The sequence below is a fragment of the Corella eumyota genome, chromosome 6 (genome assembly GCF_963082875.1).
Source record: "Corella eumyota chromosome 6, kaCorEumy4.1, whole genome shotgun sequence".
Classification (NCBI taxonomy): Eukaryota; Metazoa; Chordata; class Ascidiacea; order Phlebobranchia; family Corellidae; genus Corella; species Corella eumyota.
Window position 1 is genome coordinate 14,586,839 of NC_137495.1, and position 23,821 is coordinate 14,610,659.

Consider the following 23,821-nt stretch of genomic DNA (forward strand, 5'->3'; position numbering starts at 1 on the left):
TTAAAGGTATTTTGCGATCACCCGATCAAGGTCCAAAATCGGCAGATCGGTAATTACGTCACATTTAATTTTACGTCACAAATAAACACGCACATGCCTTAACCACATAGATTCCATAAACTTTTACAGCGCTTTATTTCCGCGCTAGTAAAATTGTTTTTAGTTCTTGTAAATTATACTGAATATTACGGTTAAATATTTAAACGTGTGAATAAGTAGTGTTTAACATACAGGGTCAATTGTTTTTGTATTTAGTGGCGATAAAGTTACCGATTGTTCGGTCACGTTATCCGATCGTGATCTGATCAAAAAAAACGGCGATCGGCACATCACTAATTATTAAAATACTGTAGAAAGTTTTTTTGTTTTTATGCAACTATGCTTTTACAATTATTAAAATATTTAAATGTTAAAGACATGATTTCTATAAATTGATTTTTGTTGAAAAGGCTGGATTTGATTCCCACTGCTGGCATTTTGTAGCATTCGTGTAAGGCCTGAGATCCTGGGTTTGATTCCCATTGCTGGCATTTTGTAGCATTCGGGTAAGGCCTGAGGTCCTGGGTTTGATTCCCACTGCTGGCATTTTGTAGCATTTGTGTAAGGCCTGAGGTTCTGGGTTTGATTCCTACTGCTGGCATTTTGTAGCATTTGTGTAAGGCCTAAGATCCTGGGTTTGATTCCCACTGCTGGCATTTTGTAGCATTTGTGCAAGGCCTAAGGTCCTGGGTTTGATTCCTACTGCTGGCATTTTGTAGCATTTGTGTAAGGCCTGAGATCCTGGGTTTGATTCCCACTGCTGGCATTTTGTAGCATTTGTGTAAGACCTGAGATTCTGGGTTTGATTCCCACTGCTGGCATTTTGTAGCATTTGTGTAAGGCCTAAGATCCTGGGTTTGATTCCCACTGCTGGCATTTTGTAGCATTCGTGTAAGACCTGAGATCCTGGGTTTGATTCCCACTGCTGGCATTTTGTAGCATTTGTGTAAGGCCTAAGATCCTGGGTTTGATTCCCACTGCTGGCATTTTGTAGCATTTGTGTAAGGCCTAAGATCCTGGGTTTGATTCCTACTGCTGGCATTTTGTAGCATTTGTGCAAGGCCCGAGATTCTGGGTTTGATTCTCACTGCTGGCATTTTGTAGCATTTGTGCAAGGCCGAGATTCTGGGTTTGATTCTCACTGCTGGCATTTTGTAGCATTCGTGTAATGCCTGAGATTCTGGGTTTGATTTCCACTGCTGGCATTTTGTAGCATTTGTGTAAGACCTGAGATCCTGGGTTTGATTCCCACTGCTGGCATTTTGTAGCATTCGTGTAAGGCCTAAAAGTTAGTAAATAATCATAAACATGTAAACAACATGTTTATTATATGGACTTTAGTTCAAGGTCTGCAAATTGTTGCAATTCAGTAAACACAAATTTACTAAGAATTTCGTAAACATTGCGCAAACATTTCGCAGAATTTGTAATCACAGCTGATATCGACCTTATAAAAACATCAAGTGTTATAAATAACTTCCTGTTATGCAGCCATCAATATTTGTCCTAGCTGATACCAACGAGTTCTATTTATCGATATTATAAATGATTAACCAAGTTCAACAACCTTATAGCATGTTCGCTTACAATTTAAATAAATATTTATCATCAGGTTTTGCGTCAAATTTAACTGACACCACCATGTTGAAAATACTTAATCAGTTTAATGTAAACTACCAAGTTGTTTGGTATGGGATAACTAACTGCTTTAAAATGTAATAAAATTAACTTGAAAATTTCGTTGTTTAAAAGTTGGTTTGGTTTTTAAATTTTTTACATTTTGTTGCTTTTAATTTTAGTTCGATGTCCTAGCAACAGAACAATTTTTTTTAAATGTTTTTTTGGTTTTTATTTAATTTGAAAAAATAATAATTATTGGTAATTATTAAACATTTAGCAGCGTGGTGTAGTTGTAAGAACACTTGCTGCACCAACACGATGTCGTGGGTTCAATCCCCACTGCTCTTATGCTGTAGCGCCCTCGAGTAAAGTGCTATAAACGGTGAAAACTCCTGCTGAGTCAGCACTTAATCAGCAGCATAATTATCGGGCAATTATAATCTCTATATTATCCCAAACTGCTTAATGCAACTCGAAACTGGGTAACTCTATGTTTAGTTCGCGCAATCGACCTTCCAAATCGAGGATAAAGATATATTAAAAAAAAAACTTGTGACTAATTCTCCTAAATTTAAAGATTGCCTTTTTCTACCTGTTTCAAACCAGCATTTATAAACGAGTGTTCTTTTGCTGGGATCGCATTTTGATTGCTAGGCTAAAGTGTTTAAGATATATATAGAATAACTTTACGAAAAAATACCAGAATTTATAAACAAAACTTATTTTTAAACAGTGGGGCTCAGGGTTGTACATTTTAATTTTATTTTAACGTAAGGTTGTTGTCAGATTATATTTTATTTTTGAAGTGTAGATAACAGAGGTGGCTCATGGGCTATATAACTAGAAAGGAGGAATAATTTTAAAAATCGCAGCACCGCGAGATGAGTCTGGCGCAAATTTTTGATTAGTTGACTGCAGTTTATATCTTGAATAATGTAGGATCTAATAAACTCCTACTATGGCTTAAACAATTATTAAACCCCAATAGAGTACGCTGTAAAGATGGGCATCGATAAGAAGGCCACACTTAATTAAAACAAAAATGCGACACAAACTATATGATACGAAACACAAACTACAAAGTATATAATCAACAAATTTAGTATAAAAGCGAAAGTCTAATTGTATGTTAAACCTTACTTCGGCCTTACTTATTTATGAGTTTTTACGTCAAGCGAACTGACCAAAAAGGTAACCAGACACTTCAGCCCGAAGATTTTTTTTAGAACAGCGGGGATTTCGCAGTTTAATTACCGCGAAAAATTTTATTTTCGCGTATTCCTATACTTTTTTTAGACAGTATTTGAAATAAAATAAACAGTAAATTAATAGTTTTTTAAAGAATAATGTACAAGAACATGTCACCTTTCTTTTCCCGTGTCAATTTTTTAATTTTACAAACTGAAAAAACTGTATATAAATGCGCAAAAATATTTTTTCGCGGTAATTAAAATGCGAACTCCCCGCTGTTTAAAAAAAAAACTTCGGGCCGAAGTGTCTTGGCCAAGGTGTCCGGGGGCAGAAGTGTCTGGTATTCGACCAAAAAGCTATATTGCCAGTTATTTAAAGCAAAATAAAAATAGGAGAAAGCGCATACAAACAATAAAGAAAATATAAAACATATTTGATAAACTAAACAACATACGCTTTATAAATGACGATGGAGAGTGAAAAGACTCCCGCAGCTGGGGAAATAACATACCGGCCCTAAATGACAAAATTAACTAACACTAGGGCAATTAACAACAAAAGTGTTTATTATACGATAACAAAATACAAGAAATAAACACAATAACTATACACTCGAAACTACAACAAACACATAAAGTATTCAGTCAACATAACGATAAAACTAATGTTACTTCTATAAGGTAGCAAGCCCAGTTCATGCAATACAAGGCACACCATATCACAAAAATACATTCTACAAAATTAATATGAATGTGTAAAGAAGAAAACTGTGAGGCAGGCGTAAACACAAAAAACATAGAAAATACATAATTTATGCGACCCCTTCTAGAAGGCAAATTTTGTTTTGGGTTGAGGTAGCATATGCAGTGCGCACCTGCACACGGCGCACCATCCCGTTCTTGTCTAACTTCTGGATGATCCCTTTCGGCCAGAGTCTTCTCTTTGCGTTAACGAACCACGTCGCCAACCGTGAAAATCCTCATCGGCTGAAGCCATTTTTGTCGCAATTATGACGAAGGCAAATACTTCTTTGTCAATCTCCCCCAAAATTGATCAGCAAGAAGTGGAACTTCCAAGATCGTCTGTAACTGTCTTCCTTGACAAACGTGTCTGGAGGCAGGTCGTTGTCCATTGTTCAGCAACATACTTGGCATCAATGCCAATTCATCCTTGCAGTCGTCGCTGAGTGGCACCAGAGGTCTGCTGTTTAAAATTCGTTCCACCTCAGCCATCAATGTCGGACAAGACATGAATTGTTTCCGAATGCCCATGCCATGATACTTTGTTACAATGAGCTCGGTTACAACCTGGTTAGATGGAAGAATCATCGGATGTTCGGTGATTAGAGGGACGGTTGAATTATGTAGCCTGCCACCAACGTACATATTGCATTTGACTAAAACCGAGCTTCAGTTCTTTCAGCGATAAAACTAAATACAACCATAATCAATATTAAGGTTTAAAACATCTGGGGATACTAATGTTATCTCAATCAACAAGAGTGTTAAGCCAATTATTCCAAGTGTTAATATATAGTTCTGGAACCAGATCGTAAAAGCACTTCCACGAGGCTGTTAGTAAAGTCCTTGTAATAAAACGTCATTAAAAGAAACAACGCAGTGTTTTGCAACACAATCAAACACTATAATGAACTTAGGGCCCGTACAGTGGTGTGGTATATACCACGTTATATCGTTTACACAATTCCTATTAGCCAATACAGTCACATGTCCTTATTTTACATATTCATCGATTTCTTCCCTATATTGCCTAAAAGTTTTAGGGTTAGCAATAAACTTCTTCTTCAAAGATTGTAGATTTTGAAGTGTCATTTTTCTATTCTTTAAAAGTTTAATATATTTCTTTTTCCAGAGTAATCCAATTTCATAGTGTCAGCCATTTCGCGAAACTGTTTTGTTCATAATTTTCAACGTACTTTTGTCGTTTAATGACATTTCGCTCTTTAGCGCACAATCAAGATCGTGAAAATTGCTCGAAAAAAACATCTGAAATTTTGTTGCATGATGTCGATACTTGTTCAGGCTCATGCATAAAGTTAACATTAGTTTGTTGGGACGATTTTCTTGGGTTAAGGTCTGAGCCAAACAACGCCCAACTCAACGCCGTATGCGGACCGAAAGGCTGGCACTTTTTGCCGTAACGCCATTCAGAAACCCTGAATGCATCGTGAACATTGAAGTAGCTCCACTGATTTTGTTTTAAGTTCAGAAAACTTTAGGTTATGCAGATGCGGATACATGTTTGCCACTTTCTTGGTTGTAATGCTGTTACCTATATTGACAATATGATCAAGTACCAAAAGCTTTTCGACAATAAACGATTCGGTTTGACCTCTTTTACATACAGTGAGTCAACTCGGCTCCCATGACTAGTTACTTAATTTGCTGTATAAAGCTCGGTGTGTTCTTTTGTCTCCTTCTAATTTCTTAACAAGGCTTGCAGTACAAATACTTGTATTTGAACCGTCATCCAGAAAAGCGTTCACAAAATTACTTTGATTGTTGCCCCACACTTTAACTGGCACAATCTTGAAACGTTTCACATTTTTAACGCTGTTACGGGAAACCTCGTTGCATGGCACAATAGCTGACTCGCTTTGCGGCTCCGATAGCGAGCTTTGTCGTCACTTTAGTAGATTATGACATCACAATTTAACTATAGCGGGCTTTGTCGTTACTTTGGTAGATTATGACATCACAATTTAACTATAGCGGGCTATATTGTTACTTTGGTGGATTATGACATCACAATTAAACTACAGCGGGCTTTGTCGTTACTTTAGTAGATTATGACATCACAATTTAACTATAGCGGGCTTTGTCGTTACTTTAGTAGATTATGACATCACAATTAAACTATAGCGTCAAATCTTGTTAGACAACAATTCGAATAAGTATTTTAATGTAGCGTTGCTATTATTGTTACGTCATAGTGTCGTCATATCTCGTTTAAAAAGTTTTTAATTATTTTTAAATTGCAGCCGATTTGAAAATTAATCAAGATATAATTTTTGGTGCGTTTTGGTACCTGCGTGTTTTGATACAAAAATGTCGGAACAGACGGAAAGTTATTTTCAATTATTAGTGATAAATATTAATAAAAAAAATATAACTAGCTTGTTAAATGAGTTTAGAATAAAACAATTGTAACTTAAAACTTGCCGAAATGAGTTTGAAATTATTTATGTTTTTGTGCTTCTGGTTATGCTTAGCTGCATCCCAAAACAACCAAGTTTGTTTTAGTGCATGTCCCACTGCATCTGCTCATGAACCTTCTGAAACTAAACAAGGTAGACCAGGAAAGCTTGGCCCAGCTGGGGAAAAAGGTGAAAAAGGTTCAAGGGGTGAAATTGGGGCAATTGGGGGTCCTGGTGCCAGGGGTGAGCAAGGTTTCAGGGGTGAAATTGGCCCCATAGGTCCTAAGGGTGAAATTGGGTCAGTTGGGGGCGCTGGCGTTAGAGGTGAACAAGGTTTCAGGGGTGAAATTGGCCCCATAGGTCCTAAGGGTGAAGTTGGGTCAGTTGGGGCTACTGGAGAGTGTTCGTGTCATGATGAAATTGTTGCAGTAATAAAACGAGTTTTTCCTGATAAAGCAGGTATTTTGGTTACTTTATATTTGTTAAATAATAGTAATATCATCGGCTTACTGTTAAAACCTCAAAACTAAAATAAAAACAATTTTAAGATAATTAATTAACTTTTTAAACCTTGCAAGTCTATTTTGTATGGTTTATTAACATTGTTACTTATATAAACAAGTATACTTAATACAGTGGCATTTTTAAAGTGCTAAAACTTAATTGTAAAATTAATTTTATCATAGATATTTAGTTATTGTAGGGAATTGGGTTAGGAAGGTGGCAGAAGGGTCCAGCAATGGATTAAAATTCTTAAATATATTCCTAGGTAAAACCTTATTCAAATACAATTCTGGCTAACATACTTTATTGATAACAATATATATACAAAAATGGGGCGATAATATTACAATATGTTAAATCATTTCTAAACTAACATCATTATCATATAAAATACTCTAACTCCTTTCTCCACAATCACAATTATCAAAAATACAACACACTCACAACTTCGCCTTCCACGTAAAGCGACACCTTAATTAAATGGTACATAATTGACACAAACTAATATATTCAGCAAAAATCTAACGCATACATAGAAAAACTATGTCACTATTGATAATGTTTTTTTTAGGTTTTTACTATATAGTAAAAACTAAACAACAACAGGAAATGTTATTAAGATATAACCTAAATCCAAAATTGGGGCGTTGATATGTACATAGATAGCGTCTATAAAATGTTTGACTATTTTAATATAATGACGAAATATATTTGATTATTCTAATTACCTTATGGGTAATTAGATCTGTCCTTGAATAAAAAAGTATTTCTTAGTTTTCATACCCTTTTAAGTAACCAATACATATACATATTGTTTCTCTGTAATTCTCTTATTGTTAATAAATTTGCACGGCTTTTAACCGCATAGGATGGCAGCGAGTTTGCACAGTTATTTGGGTTCACAGAACGAAAGTTATTATTTTGCCTGAGAAGGGGTTCTTACGTATTCTTTTTGGGGGACGCGGAATTTTTTATTTTTTAGGATTCCGCCTCTCCTTTGTTCACTTTCTTTCACTCTTCGGTTCCTTTATTTTTTGTTCCTTTATTTTCCGGTTCCTCCATTTTCCGGTTCCTTCATTTTCCGGTTCCTTCATTTTTCGTTCCTTCATTCTCCGGTTCCTTTATTTTCCGGTTCCTTCATTTTCCGGTTCTTTTATTTTCTGTTTTTTCATTCTCCGGTCCCTTCATTATCCGTTCCTTTATTTTCCGGTTCCTCCATTTTCCGGTTCCTTCATTTTCCGGTTCCTTCATTTTCCGTTCCTTCATTCTCCGGTTCCTTTATTTTCCGGTTCCTTCATTTTCCGGTTCCTTCATTTTCCGGTTCCTTCATTTTCTGTTTTTTCATTCTCCGGTCCCTTCATTTTCCGTTCCTTCATTTTCCGGTTCCTTCATTTTCCGGTTTCTTCATTTTCCGTTCCTTCATTCTCCGGTTCTTTCATTTTCCGGTTCCTTCATTTTCCTGTTCCTTCATTTTCCGTTCTTTCATTCTACGGTCCTTTCATTTTCCGTTCTTTCATTTTCCGGTTCCTTCATTTTTCGTTCTTTCATTCTACGGTCCTTTCATTTTCCGTTCTTTCATCTTCCGTTCTTTCATTTTCCGGTTCCTTCATTTTCCGGTTCCTTCATTCTCCGGTCCCTTCATTTTCCGTTCCTTCATTTTCAGTTGACCCCTTTTTTGTACTTCATAATGGGTTGGTTCTGGTTGATAGTGTTGATAAAGTTTGTAAATATTTTTGTTTTTGATACCCCCAGTTTCACGGCGAAAATTACATCACGGCTGTCAATGCAGGTGATTTTTGCCGTTCTTTGCGAACCAGCACCACAGCTGTTTTGAGGCTAGAAAGCATTTGCTGCGTAATCGATTGCGATGCTAAGTGCTTTTCCTACATTATTATATTAACACCCGATATTTAGTTATTATGTCAGTTTTAATTTAACAACATTTGTATGTTAACAAAACTTTAACCACTCGATCTTTTTACTTAAAATACAAGGTTATTTAAAGTTCAAAAATCAAATGATAAATTAATAAAAAGATATTTTTAATTACAAACTAAATCATTTTTTAAATTCCGCTAAGTTTATATTTGTTTTCAAATTTTGAGTTACGAGGTTCTAACAGTAAGCAGACAATATAACAATTTATAAACATTTTGTAATATTTAATTTTACAATTTAAGTATTTAAGAGTTAAGCTAAATCATGCCAACTTATAAGATTGATTCTAAATAAACATAAATATTTATAGTTAGTGTATGTGCGCTTGGGTTAAAAGATGGAAGAATACCGGATAGTGACATCACAGCTAGTTCTTATTGGGACAGCAGCACCCACTCACCACATAAAGCTAGGTTGGATGCTCATACCCATGGTTGGTTATCTAAACAATGTGAGTTATTGGAATTATTTTCTATCTTATAATAAAGTTTCACAACTTTTGTAATTAGTGGAAAATAAACATTAACATTGTTTTAATTAATAGACAGGGTTGGGGAATGGATCCAAATTGACCTCAAGACATCAACTCAAGTGACAGGAGTTGTGACACAAGGAGATTACTCTTATTATTATTGGGTCACCAGCTTTAAGATATCTTATGGGTCCAGTACATCAGATATGCAGTTCATCCAAGATAATGGAAATGATCTGGTAAGCTTAAATTTAAAACGAAAATTTATTTTGTTTAACTTATTAAAGTTTAGAAACAGTTTTTAATTAATTGGTGTTAATTAATTTAAAAAAACTTATTTTATTAAAAATGTTTCAATTAAAATCACCAAAACTTGTTTTTAAAAGTTGTGTGTTGTTTACAATCTAGATAATAATAACCAAGCAAACCATTGTTTAAACAATCCCCATTCTAATTGTTTTGTGATGTCATAGCTTGTTACAAAACTTAATTATTCGTTGTTTGTAACAATAAAGGGTCTGCGACAGTTTTAAATTTTTTATTAATCTAAAAGAAAAGTTTTGTAATTTTAAAAATTGACATTGTAAAAATCCCGCGAACCGGTGTGAAAATAATTATGTGGGTTTTTCTTATGTTTGTACTCGGTCTTCAGTCGTTGTTTGACTGGAAAAACGTTTTTTTATTAAAACATGTCCAATATAGCAATATTGATGTTTTTTAAATTCTACAGGTTCTAAGGCTAAACTGGAGCACAATTTTTTACCGATTTTGTATTTCAGTTTTATTATTTTCCAGTGCTGACTTTCTCTTACATTTTTAGCCCCAAATGGGGTTTACTACTTGTTGAAAGACGTTTTTATGTTTTTTCCAAGTAGTAAATAAGTTGTGAGTTTATAATTTAACGCAAGTTATAATCTACTGTTTTCTTAAGGCCGAACGTAGCTACTTTGGTCCCAGCGTACGAAGTAGCTTGGAAAGTAGTTTATAGTACCTAACTTACTTAAAAACAGCATTCTTTTTAGCCTTAGTGTTAATTAAAAACAGTTTTTTTAAAGTGCAGGCTACATTTGATTTTGTGGTTGTGATTTATGTCCATAAAACTGTTTTTTTACAAGACATAGAACGTATTTATATCACGTTGCTATGGACGCTGTTCTAGCTCCCTAAAAACAGTGTCAACACGAATGCTTAAATTATGCACAACTTAAATATAAAGTCGATAACTTAAATTTAAACATCGTCGTAACATTTTTTTATTTAAAATAGCAAAAATCTGTAACTTTTGGGCAGGAAATAAGCCATTTAGATTGTAATCAGGGGGTGGCAAACACGTCACAATGCCCTTTATAAACATTTTAATTTTGCATGTTGCAGTCCCTTTAAGTTAAATGTGAAGCGATGAACAACGCGCGATTATTAAAGTTATAAAATTTAAATAATTAATATCTTAAACCTGAATATTATTACGTTGAATATTATATTAAATCTTTTTTAAGATCTTTGTTGGTAATGAAGATATTAGGGGTTACAAGTTCAACAACTTTCCTCAACCTATAAGTGCTCGCTATGTTCGATTGTATCCACAAACCTGGCGTAGTGAGCCCCATCTTCGCATGGAGCTTTTATCTTGCTAGTAATCACACATTTCTTTCGGTTAATTATTTTAATTCCTAGTTGTTAATTAAAATTCTTTAGTTATGTACTATATTAAAACTTGTAAACTAATTAATTGTATAATTTGAACAAATAATCCGTGTTATATTAATTAAATCTTACAAAAAGTAAAATTCTGTAAATGTACTAAAATGTTAAGGCTGTAATATTTGGGTTTATTAAATGTGTGAATAAACATAATGTAACAAAATCTATAGTAGTAATATTTAAATTTCTTATTTTCAAGTGAACAGTTGCTGCGATGTCAAATCGTAGGTCTAATATTTGGTAAAGACTGTAATCAAAGATAGTGAAAGTAAAGCAATGTGTAATAAATGCAAATTAGTTATTTCAAGTGGCAGGCAACAAAACAAGTTATAATACTAAAAATGTGCAGCCATTTTTATTGACGAAATGTTTTAAATGACGAAGGTTTTAGAGACCTTATATAAGTTCTAGAGCCCAGGTTTAAAATACCATCCCGCACAATACTACCTGCTCTTAAAACAGAGGTGTGGGAAGGATTAGAAGACGAGATTGAACAAAAAGTAAGTGCTGTTACGATTACCACTGATTTGCGGACCAGCAAGCAAACAATTAGCTACATCGGTGTAACTGGGTCAAACAAAGAAGGTATTGGCCCTATTAGTGTCACAATTGTAACTTATTTTGGATATATCCCCATAAGCTAAGTTTAAATTTTATAAACAAACAGTTTTTGATGTTGATTTAAAATGAAATTGTTATTTATTTGCTGACAAGCTTTGACGTATTTTTCCTCCCTATTTAAATAATAAGTTTCAATGCTTTTAACTATAACTCGTTTATCGAATTTGCGGGTTATTTAACAACTCTTTTCACATGGGAACTCTAACCTCGTTTTTCTGGTATTGAATTATTTTTTCAACAATTCATTTCTGCTTTTTATTAAATGCAAATGTTCGTTTTAAACAGTTAGGCAATTTTGTTCTGCTGAACGGACGCCACTCAAAAAACATGGATTTAGACATTACTTAAATTGATTTCGATTTAACTTAAGTTTTCGACTTAACTTAAATTTCTGAGTTTATTTCCGTAAGAATTAGCCAGAATTTTATATTATTGTAAACAACCAACAACTAAAAACATTTCGTAATTAATAAAAACAAAAAAATATGATATTATTAAGGTTTGTTATTCCGTGTTATATTAATTAAATCTTACAAAAAATAAAATTCTGTAAATGTACTAAAATGTTAAGGCTGTAATAGTTGAGTTTCATAAATGTGTGAATAAACATAATGTAACAAAGTCTATAGTAGTAATATTTAAATTTCCTATTTTCAAGTGAACAGTTACTGCGATGTCAAATCGTAGGTCTAATATTTGGTAAAGACTGTAATCAAAGATAGTGAAAGTAAAGCAATGTGTAATAAATGCAAATTAGTTATTTCACGTGGCAGGCAACAAAAGAAGTTATAATACTAAAAATGTGCAGCCATTTTCATTGACGAAATGTTTTAAATAACAAAGGTTTTAGAGACCTTATGAAAGTTCTAGAGCCCAGGTTTGAAATACCATCCCGCACAATACTACCTGCTCTTAAAACAGAGGTGTGGGAAGGATTAGAAGACGAGGTTGAACAAAAAGTAAGTGCTGTTACGATTACTACTGATTTGCGGACCAGCAAGCAAACAATTAGCTACATCGGTGTTACTGGGTCAAACACAGAAGGTATTGGCCCTATTAATGTCACAATTGTTACTTATTTTGGATAAATCCACATAAGCTAACTTTTAATTTTATAAACAAACAGTTTTTGATGTTGATTTGAAATTGAATTGTTATTTATTTGCTGTCAGGCTTTGGCGTATTTTTCCTCCCTATTTAAATAATAAGTTTCAATGCTTTTAACTATAACTCGTTTATCAAATTTGCGGGTTATTTAACAACTCTTTTTACATGGGAACTCTAACCTCGTTTTTCTGGTATTGAATTATTTTTCCAACGATTCATTTCTGCTTTTTATTAAATGCAAATGTTCGTTTCTAAAAGCAGTTACTGAAATTCTGAGTTTATTTTTGTAAGAATTAGCCAGAATTTTATATTCTTGTAAACAACCAACAACTAAAAACCGTTTGTAATTAATAAAATTTGCTACATATTCTTGCATGATTCCCACTGCTAGCATGTTATAGCTTCTTTAAGTAGGACCTGAGGTCCTTGGTTTGATTCCCACTGCTGGCATGTTGTAGGATCTTTAAGTAAGAACCTGAGGTCCTTAGTTTGATTCTCACTGATGGCATGTTGTAGGATCTTCAAGTAAGAACCTGAGGTCCTTGGTTTGATTCCCACTGATGCCATGTTTGTAGGATCTTTAAGTAAGAACCTGAGGTCCTTAGTTTAATTCTCACTGATGGCATGTTGTAGCATTTTTAAGAAAGAACCTGAGGTCCTTAGTTTAATTCCCACTGATGGCATGTTGTAGGATCTTCAAGTAGGAACCTAAGGTTTTTAGTTTGATTCCCACTGATGCCATGTTTGTAGGATCTTCAAGTAAGAACGTAAGGTCCTTGGTTTGATTCCCACTGATACCATGTTTGTAGGATCTTCAAGTAAGAACCTAAGGTCCTTGGTTTGATTCTCACTGATGGCATGTTGTAGGATCTTTAAGTAAGAACCTGAGGTCCTTAGTTTGATTTCCACTGATGGCATGTTGTAGGATCTTCAAGTAAGAACCTGAGGTCCTTGGTTTGATTCCCACTGATGCCATGTTTGTAGGATCTTCAAGTAAGAACCTAAGGTCCTTGGTTTGATTCCCACTGATGCCATGTTTGTAGGATCTTTAAGTAAGAACCTGAGGTCCTTAGTTTGATTTCCACTGCTGGCATGTTGTAGCATTTTTAAGTAAGAACCTAAGGTTTTTAGTTTGATTCCCACTGATGGCATGTTATAGCATATTTAAGAAGGACCTGAGGACTTTAGTTTGATTCCCACTGATGGCATGTTGTAACATCCTTAAGACCTGAGATCCTGGGTTTAATTCCCACTGATGGTATGTTGTAGCATCTTTATTATTAGCCTTATAGTGTGCATCATTATGAAAAAAGAACTCAAAAGAACTCATGATTAGCCTTATAGTGTGCATCATTATGAAAAAAGAACTCAACTCATGAACTCAACTTTTTAATTATCTTTTACTAAAATCTTGTGCCTTGAAATGCTCTTTTAAGAAAATCTTATGCTCTAAATATGTTAAATATCTTTCCTATATTTAGGTAAAAAGTCGTTTTTTTCATTTTTAAAGAGTATGGGCAGATACTTTTCAAGGGAAGATTAGGGTAAGGTTTAAAAATTCCGCTTTTCCGCATTTTATAAACCGGACAAACGACGCAAGCTTTCAATTTTCAACATGTCACAATTTTCACCTAAAACATTTTTTATTTACAAAAATCAAAAAAATTGTCGTTTAAAATAAATTTTTGCTTATGCTAAGCCAACACATATACAAAGCGTAAACTTGGACTTTTACAAAGGACCACAAATAGCTTCATTTTAAGCTTAACCTAGGCTCAAGACTTCAATGTTCAACTAACAGTTAGGGAAGTGTAAATGTGAGGCCTCCCAGCGACAATGGGAGGCCAACCACTTCTCCGTACGTGGATATTCGTTGGTTTTATAAGCGCGTCTGATTAGCTTGTAGTGCCCTTAGGCCGATGGCTTTGATCGACTGTTCGCTTTTTTGAATATCGGATCACCTAGGCTATGGCAGGAACTGTTTTCCCCTAAGTTGGCATAGTTTTAAAGCTTTGGTCCGTTTAGGTAGTTAGGTCGCTTGCTGGTTTTTTTGGTAGATGTCTTGCGCTTTAGTCTTATTAGTTAGGTTGCTTGCTAGTTTTTATGTAGATGTCTTGCACTACAGTCTTAGTAGTTAGGTCGCTTGCTGGTTTTTTTGGTAGATGTCTTGCGCTTTAGTCTTATTAGTTAGGTTGCTTGCTAGTTTTTTTGGTAGATGTGTTGCGCTTCAGTCTTAGTAGTTAGGTTGCTTGCGAGATTTTTTGGTAGATGTGTTGCGCTTTAGTCTAAGTAGTTAGGTCACTTGTTAGGATTTTTGGTAGATGTCTTGCACTACAGTCTTAGTAGTTGGTTCGCTTGCTAGGTTTTTTGGTAGATGTGTTGCGCTTCAGTCTTAGTAGTTAGGTTGCTTGCGAGATTTTTTGGTAGATGTCTTGCGTTTTAGTCTTAGTAGTTAGGTCGCTTGGTAGTTTTTGAGGTGAATATCTTGGGCTTGTTTGTTTGTGATAAAAATGGTAAAACATCGTTTTTTGTACAGTTTCTAATTCATGTTTATTTGGTAAAATGTTTTTAGTTAAATTATGTTAAGGCAGCCTGGTTTAGTAGTCAGAACACTTGGCTTTTCTATACGAGGTCCTGGATTCAATTCCCACTGCTCTCATGCACTAGCGCATTAAGTTAGGTGCTATAAACGACATAAACTCTTGCTAAGTCATTATTTATAAAGCAGTTTATTTATTGTGCAAATATAATAATATTCTAACCTGCTAAAGGCAACTCAAGATTGGGTCGGTGTAATAGTTGTTGCCCTATATTTAGGTCTTGAAGGCGACTTTCTTGCAAAGAATATTTAAAACGTGGTGACATTTTTCGTACGCCGCATATGAGTAACTACTTCAACTTTTTGTTGACATCGCGTTGAGGAAATGTGATTTTGTAAACAGACCAAAAACAGATGTTTTTAGATTAATTGAGCAAATTATAAAGTAAAAACAAAGAAATGTTAAGATATATTTAAGTTAAAAAAATCAGAAAAGTTATGGTCTGGCAATATTTGCCAAAATTGTTTGCGTTAGCTGATATATTCTGGATAAAATTTTAAGTTAATTTTAGGCATAAATTAAATCTTTTTTGCTGAATAATGTTTTTATTATTTTATTAAAATTTAAACGAATAACGAACAATTTTTATTTATCAAATTTTAAAATTATATATACTTTAATAATGGCAGCATGGTGTAGTGGTCAGAACACTTGGCTTCACTACATGAGGACCTGGGTGTAAAAATATAGTTTAACAGAATTTAAATTCAGTTTACTTTAACATTAGGAAAACAATTTGAAAATGGTTAAAACATTTAAAGGGGAGCCCATGTATCATTGGTATTGTATAACAATCCTAATGTTGTGTTATGGGTTTGGGGAGTTGGGTCATTTTATGGTTGGTGTCACCTCAAAGGAAATGGCACAGGACGTTCAATTTGGAGACATGGCTTGTTTGACCTTGGACATAAATGTTGAAAAACTGTCAAACACAAAATGCGGAGATGTGAAGAATTCAACACAGTGAGTAGTTGTTAAATTTGCATGCTAATATTATTTTATTTTCTTAGATCTATATTAGACAATACCAAAGGTAAACATTAACAAAAATTTGGAGAATGTGCGATGGAAAGAAAATTTTGTATTTTACTGCGAGATAAAGTTGATATTTACTTAAGCAGTGAGAATCAAACCCAGGATCTTAACTAACGATGCTACAACATGCCAGTAGTAAGAATCAAACCAAGAACTTCAGGTCTTTCTAACGATGCTACAACATGTCAGCAGTGAGAATCAAACCCAACATCTCAGGCCTTACTTTAGAATGCTACAATATGCCAGCAGTAGGAATCAAACCCAGGATCTCAGGTCTGACTTAAGGATGCTACAACATGCCAGCAGTTAGAATCAAACCCAGGATCTTAGGTCTTACTCAAGGATGATACAACATGCCAGCAGTGGGAATCAAACCCAGAATCTCAGGCCTTACACGAATGCTACAAAATGCTAGCAGTGAGAATTAAATTCAGGACCTTAGGTCTTACTCAAGAATGCTACAACATGCTAACTAACAAAGTAAATTATTAATAATCTTAATTTTTAGATGTAATCTCATGGGATGGAATGGAACGATATATTGTGAATGGAATTACTCAGGCCAGGGAATAGAATACCAAGTTCTTGCTGGTCCAATATTTATTGCCATTTTTACTGTTATGGGAGTTGTAATGGGAATTGTTGGCGATAAATATAACATGTTGATTACCGACTATTTTTTATATTAATTTATCCTCGATGTGGAAAGGTCAACTTCACGACATAAACATAAAGTAACATCATTTACTCTGACCCAGTCTCAAGTTGTCTTCAACAGTTTGAGATATTATAGATTTTAATTGCCCGATAATTATGCTGCTGATTAAGTGTTGGCTTAGCAGGAGTTTAAACTGTTTATAGCGCAACAGCATGAGAGCTATGAGGATAAATTTTTTTTTAGAAATTAAAGAGAATTTTTCATTGAGTAAAAAAGAGTTAATAGAAAATGTGCTATTGTTAATAAAATGGTGGTTTTGGGCATATAGTTTTTGGTAAAATGTCAGTAACTCCATTTTCTATGCAAACCTAAAATCTCTTAAAAATTTTTTTTTTATTTATTTTGCTTTTCACTATTTAAATTTTGAATTAACTTTTATAAAACTCTTTTTATTTTATGGTTTAGAATCTAGATATTATCTGCAAGTGTTTTCTTTTACTCAGTAATTTACCATCGGATTTGCCGACACTTATTGGTTGTTAGCTTTGTTGAGAGTTGGTTTTGGGGCAGGGTGAGTTTAAAGTTTGTTTCAGTAAAAAAATATTTAAAAAAAAAAAAGTTTTTTGTACCAGTTAATATTTTTAACTTAATTTGTGGGTGAAGCATGGTGTAGTGGTAAGAGCACTTGGCATCACTACGTGAGGTTCTGTGTTCAATTCCCACTGCTCTTATGCTAAAGGGTCTTAACAAACCTTAATAATATCATATTTTTTTGTTTTGTATGTATAATAAATTCTCTTAAAACCTAAAACTTTTTTCTCAGAGAGTCGGCCTGTACTCCTCTTACCTCAAGTTTGGTGGCCGACATTTTGTCACAGAAAGTTTGAGCTTTTGCGATGAGTTTTTTCAACTTTGGAATTTATTTTGGATATGGTTTGGCATTTGCTGTTGGAAATTATGTGACTGACGCCAACATTCTTGGAATGGTGAAAATATTTTAAATATTTTTTGAACGACAGTGCGGTGCAGTAGTCAGAACACTTGGCTTTACTACATGAGAACTTGGGTTCGATTCCTACTACTCTCATAACGTAGTAGCCTACCCTATTTTTGAACAATTTATTTTTAGGTTTTTTTTTCAAATCAACCCCCAAAAAATTAATTTTATTGTTTTGAATTGATTTTTAACTAATCTTTTGTTAATTTTTTCTTAGAGCTGGCATTGGTGTTACTTTATAGCTGGAGCTCCAGGCATAATTATGGCGATTATTTTATATTTTTCTGTCAAAGAACCAGAACGTAAAATTATAGAACAAGCCGAAGAGAATAACAAATATGAGATAGATTTTGGTATTTAATACTTTTGATAAAATGTTTAATAAATGAAACTGTTTTTTGTAATTCTTTATCCTCGATGTGGGAAGGTCGATCTCATGACCTAAACACAGAATAACATCAGTTACCCCAACCTGGTCTCAAATTGACTTTGGCAGTTTGGGATATTATAAATTATATTTGTCCGATAATTAATCTGCTGATTAAGTGTTGGCTCAGCAGGTGTTCACACCGTTTATAACACTTACTTAAGGGTGCTACAGCATGAGAGCAGTGGGGATTGAACCCACGACCTTATGTGTGGTGTAGCAACTGTTCTTACCACTACACCATGCTGCCGTTTTCATTATAAGAATTGTATTTTTTAAGTCTGCCGTAAAATTTCTTATTTTTTTGGAGAAATGTTTAAATGTTATTTGGCCTATTTTGCAAACTATATTTTTAACTAAGCTATTTATAAACCTGGCTATAAATTTTATTATTTAGAAAAGCAGTCGGTGTTGAAATCAATTTTGACAACTTTCAAATTATTTATCAAATCTCCAACTATCTTATTGTTACTGGTTGGGGCTTCATTCAGACATTCTGGTGAGTTTTTATATTTATGAATAAAATCCTTAGTCGGTGCTTCAACATGCCGGTACTGGGAATCAAACTTTAAACCTCACCCTACATACTGTAGTGGTCAGATCACTTGGCTTTACTACATGACGTCTTTGGTTTGATCCCTTCTGCTCTTAAACTACCACAGGCAACTCGAGACTGGGTCGGGGTAACAAATATTCATCTATGTTCAGGTCATGAAGTTGACCTTCCCACATCGAGGATAACAAAATCTAAATCAAATTTTAATTTTTTCAGCAAGTTTTTGTTGGTCTTACAACAGTCAGTTATATTTTGATCAATATTACCCCGGCACAGAGGTGGGGTTGTGGATGAGTTTAACTTCCATCGTTGGTGGAACGATTGGGATAATCACTGGTGGAATTTTGTCCGATTTACTCGCTTCTAAATACGGTAATCTTTATTTTGATTTTATTATTAAAAAATCGATTTTATTGAATGGACACTTTTCAAAAATAGTTTTCGAAAACGGCATTATCTGAAAATTTTGACATAAATTGAAGGTTGGCAGCATGGTGTAGTGGTCAAAACCCTTGTCTTTACTACATAAGTTCTGTTGTTCGATCTCCACTGCTTCCATGCTGTAGAGCCCTTGAGTAAGGTGCTATAAACGATATTAACTTCTGCTGAGCCAGCACTTAATCAGCAGCTTAATTATTGAGCAATTATAATATCCCAAACTGTCAACTTGAGACCGGGTCGGGGTAACTGATGTTACTCTATGTTTAGGTTGTGCATTCGACCTTCCCACGTTAAAGATAAATAAGTACAATAAAACAGTTTTATTTTCAGAGAAGGGATGGGGTGTAAGGGGGTTAATATAAATGTCCCATTATATGTAAATTGGCAGTTTTATTAATTTAACAAAAATTATGTAGATTTGTATTTAGAAATATTCCATTTTTTTGGGGGGTTTTAATTTTAAATCAAATTTTTTTAGGTGTACGAACAAGATTGTGGGTTTTGGTCGTTAGTCAAGCAATAGCCTGCCCTCTAGCGACGGGAACGCTTTACTTTTCTCCGCCTTATGCTTTTATTTCGCTCTTTGGAGCTTATTTATTTGGTAAATAGTTTCATATTTTTTTAAGAGTAACAACAGTTACCTCGACCCAGTTTCGATGACTTTTTTGTAATCAAATTTGATTTAAAACACAGCAGAAATGTGGTTCGGAGTTTTGTTCACTGTTTTGGTTGAGTTCTTTCCTGCCCAGTCACGCGCGACAGCGATCGCTATGTTTATTTTTGTGATCAATAATATCGGAGGGAATGCCCCTCTTATAGTACCACCTATGATCAAAGTTTTAGGTTTCAGGGAAGCACTGTACATCGTTTACCCAGGATTTTACTTGGCTAGTAAGTTTTTTTTCTGATATTTATTTATCCTCAATGTGGGAAGGTCAACTTTACGACCTAAACATGGAGGTATATTTGTTACCCTGACCCAGTCTCGAGTTGTGGCAGTTTGGGATATTATAGATTATAATTAAATTATGCTGCTGATTAAGTGCTGGCTTAGCAAGAGTTTATATCGTTTATAACGCCTTACTTAATAACGTTACAGCTTGAGAGCAGTGGGAATCGAACCCAGGACCCTAAGCAGCAAAGCCATGTTTTTTAAATAATATTTTATTGGTTTATATAGTTTGATTTTTAAACCTGGTTTAATTTATTTTTTTAGTTTTTACGAAAACTTTTTTCTAATTTCAGGTTCTTTTTTCTTTTTGTTGACTCAAATTTCTCTTCTGCGTGGTTCACCGCACATGAGCATTAAAGCGAATAATTGTGAAGAAAGTGAAGCGATAGTTAATAAAACGAAACTTTAAATTAAAAAAAAAAGTTTTTGAATAATGTTAAACATTTAAAAATTTAAATTTTATCATGACAATATTTTAATTTTATTAAATATTTATTAGTGAATTTTTTTTTATAATTTTTTTGCCAAAATTTTTTTAAAGTTATTTTTAATATTATACTAGTGAGTTATTTTAGTTCCTAAATTATTTGTTGCCATTCTTGCTGTTTTTATTTTCTAATTTATATCAACTAAACAAAAATTTAAATAATGTTAATTTTACAGTTTTTGTTACTTTTAAGATTTTGTATTCCCTTACTTTATAATTACCCTATATTTTATGAGAAATTATTATTGTTTTATATTTCTGAAATATATTTTGTTTTTGTTACTTCTTTTAAAATTTTAGAGAACTATAAAATTGATATCATCTATTTTTTAAGATTATTTTTCGAAAATGCAAATTATTAATAGTGATGTGCCGATCAAAATGGTGATCGTAAATCATCGATTTTTGAAGGTATTTTGCGATCACCCGATCAAGGTCCAAAATCGGCAGATCGGTAATTACGTCACATTTAATTTTACGTCACAAATAAACACGCACATGCCTTAACCACATAGATTTCCATAAACTTTTACAGCGCTTTATTTCCGCGCTAGTAAAATTGTTTTTAGTTCTTTTAAATTATACTGAATATTACGGTTAAATATTTAAACTTGTGAATAAGTAGAAGTGTTTAACATACAAGGTCAATTTTTTTGTATTTAGTGACGATAAAGTTACCGATTGTTCGGTCACGTTAGATCGTGATCTGATCCGAAAAAAAACGGCGATCGGCACATTACTAATTATTAAAATACTGTAGAAAGTTTTTTTTGTTTTTATGCAATTATGCTTTTACAATTATTAAAATATTTAAATGTTAAAGACATGATTTCTATAAATTGATTTTTGGTTGAAAAGGCTGGGTTTGATTCCCACTGCTGGCATTTTGTAGCATTCGTGTAAGACCTGAGATCCTGGGTTTGATTCCCACTGCTGGCATTTTGTAGCATTTGTGTAAGGCCTGAGATCCTGGGTTTGATTCCCACTGCTGGCATTTTGTAGTATTCGTGTAAGGCCTAAGATTCTGGGTTTGATTCCCACTGCTGGCATTTTGTAGCATTCGTGTAAGGCCTGAAATTCTGGGTTTGATTCCCACTGCTGGCATTTTGTAGAATTTGTGTAAGGCCTGAGATCCTGGGTTTGATTCCCACTGCTGGCATTTTGTAGCATTTGTGTAAGGCCTAAGATCCTGGGTTTGATTCCTACTGCTGGCATTTTGTAGCATTTGTGTATGGCCTGAGATCCTGGGTTTGATTCCCACTGCTGGCATTTTGTAGCATTTGTGTAAGACCTGAGATTCTGGGTTTGATTCCCACTGCTGGCATTTTGTAGCATTTGTGTAAGGCCTAAGATCCTGGGTTTGATTCCCACTGCTGGCATTTTGTAGCATTCGTGTAAGACCTGAGATCCTGGGTTTGATTCCCACTGCTGGCATTTTGTAGCATTTGTGTAAGGCCTAAGATCCTGGGTTTGATTCCCACTGCTGGCATTTTGTAGCATTTGTGTAAGGCCTAAGATCCTGGGTTTGATTCCTACTGCTAGCATTTTGTAGCATTTGTGCAAGGCCCGAGATTCTGGGTTTGATTCTCACTGCTGGCATTTTGTAGCATTTGTGCAAGGCCCGAGATTCTGGGTTTGATTCTCACTGCTGGCATTTTGTAGCATTCGTGTAATGCCTGAGATCCTGGGTTTGATTCCCACTGCTGGCATTTTGTAGCATTCGTGTAAGACCTGAGATCCTGGGTTTGATTCCCACTGCTGGCATTTTGTAGCATTCGTGTAAGGCCTAAAAGTTAGTAAATAATTATAAACATGTAAACAACATGTTTATTATATGGACTTTAGTTCAAGGTCTGCAAAATGTTGCAATTCAGTAAACACAAATTTACTAAGAATTTCGTAAACATTGCGCAAACATTTCGCAGAATTTGTAATCACAGCTGATATCGACCTTATAAAAACATCAAGTGTTATAAATAACTTCCTGTTATGCAGCCATCAATATTTGTCCTAGCTGATACCAACGAGTTCTATTTATCGATATTATAAATGATTAACCAAGTTCAACAACCTTATAGCATGTTCGCTTACAATTTAAATAAATATTTATCATCAGGTTTTGCGTCAAATTTAACTGACACCACCATGTTGAAAATACTTAATCAGTTTAATGTAAACTACCAAGTTGTTTGGTATGGGATAACTAACTGCTTTAAAATGTAATAAAATTAACTTGAAAATTTCGTTGTTTAAAAGTTGGTTTGGTTTTTAAATTTTTTACATTTTGTTGCTTTTAATTTTAGTTCGATGTCCTAGCAACAGAACAATTTTTTTTAAATGTTTTTTTTGGTTTTTATTTAATTTGAAAAAATAATAATTATTGGTAATTATTAAACATTTAGCAGCGTGGTGTAGTTGTAAGAACACTTGCTGCACCAACATGATGTCGTGGGTTCAATCCCCACTGCTCTTATGCTGTAGCGTCCTCGAGTAAAATGCTATAAACGGTGAAAACTCCTGCTGAGTCAGCACTTAATCAGCAGCATAATTATCGGGCAATTATAATCTCTATATTATCCCAAACTGCTTAATGCAACTCGAAACTGGGTAACTCTATGTTTAGTTCGCGCAATCGACCTTCCAAATCGAGGATAAAGATATATTAAAAAAAAAATTTGTGACTAATTCTCCTAAATTTAAAGATTGCCTTTTTCTACCTGTTTCAAACCAGCATTTATAAACGAGTGTTCTTTTGCTGGGATCGCATTTTGATTGCTAGGCTAAAGTGTTTAAGATATATATAGAATAACTTTACGAAAAAATACCAGAATTTATAAACAAAACTTATTTTTAAACAGTGGGGCTCAGGGTCGTACATTTTAATTTTATTTTAACGTAAGGTTGTTGTCAGATTATATATATTTTTTGAGGTGTAGATAACAGAGGTGGCTCATGGGCTATATAACTAGAAAGGAGGAATAATTTTAAAAATCGCAGCACCGCGAGATGAGTCTGGCGCAAATTTTTGATTAGTTGACTGCAGTTTATATCTTGAATAATGTAGGATCTAATAAACTCCTACTATGGCTTAAACAATTATTAAACCCCAATAGAGTACGCTGTAAAGATGGGCATCGATAAGAAGGCCACACTTAATTAAAACAAAAATGCAACACAAACTATATGATACGAAACACAAACTACAAAGTATATAATCAACAAATTAAGTATAAAAGCGAAAGTCTAATTGTATGTTAAACCTTACTTCGGCCTTACTTATTTATGAGTTTTTACGTCAAGCGAACTGACCAAAAAGGT

At 34.0% G+C, this 23,821-nt stretch overlaps 1 protein-coding gene across 1 annotated transcript; it reads left to right on the forward strand.

The window, feature by feature from the left end:
* Positions 1–15,692: 15,692 nt before the first annotated feature.
* LOC145755937 (uncharacterized) lies at positions 15,693–20,425 on the forward strand. Its single transcript, XM_082572164.1, has 8 exons — positions 15,693–15,913; positions 16,494–16,626; positions 17,467–17,524; positions 18,465–18,566; positions 18,840–18,995; positions 19,543–19,665; positions 19,758–19,955; positions 20,310–20,425. Exons 1-8 carry the CDS (start codon positions 15,693–15,695, stop codon positions 20,423–20,425), a joined length of 1,107 nt encoding a protein of 368 aa, XP_082428290.1.
* The last annotated feature ends 3,396 nt before the right edge of the window (positions 20,426–23,821 follow it).

What these genes read in the sequence shown, in the direction of transcription:
- LOC145755937 (XM_082572164.1), top strand. Translation starts at nt 15,693, where the DNA reads ATGGTTAAAACATTTAAAGGGGAGCCCATGTATCATTGGTATTGTATA. An exon ending in GATGTGAAGAATTCAACACA is followed by an intron (nt 15,914 to 16,493) that starts GTGAGTAGTTGT and finishes CTTAATTTTTAG; the next exon opens with ATGTAATCTCATGGGATGGA. An exon ending in CCGACATTTTGTCACAGAAA is followed by an intron (nt 17,525 to 18,464) that starts GTTTGAGCTTTT and finishes TTTATTATTTAG; the next exon opens with AAAAGCAGTCGGTGTTGAAA.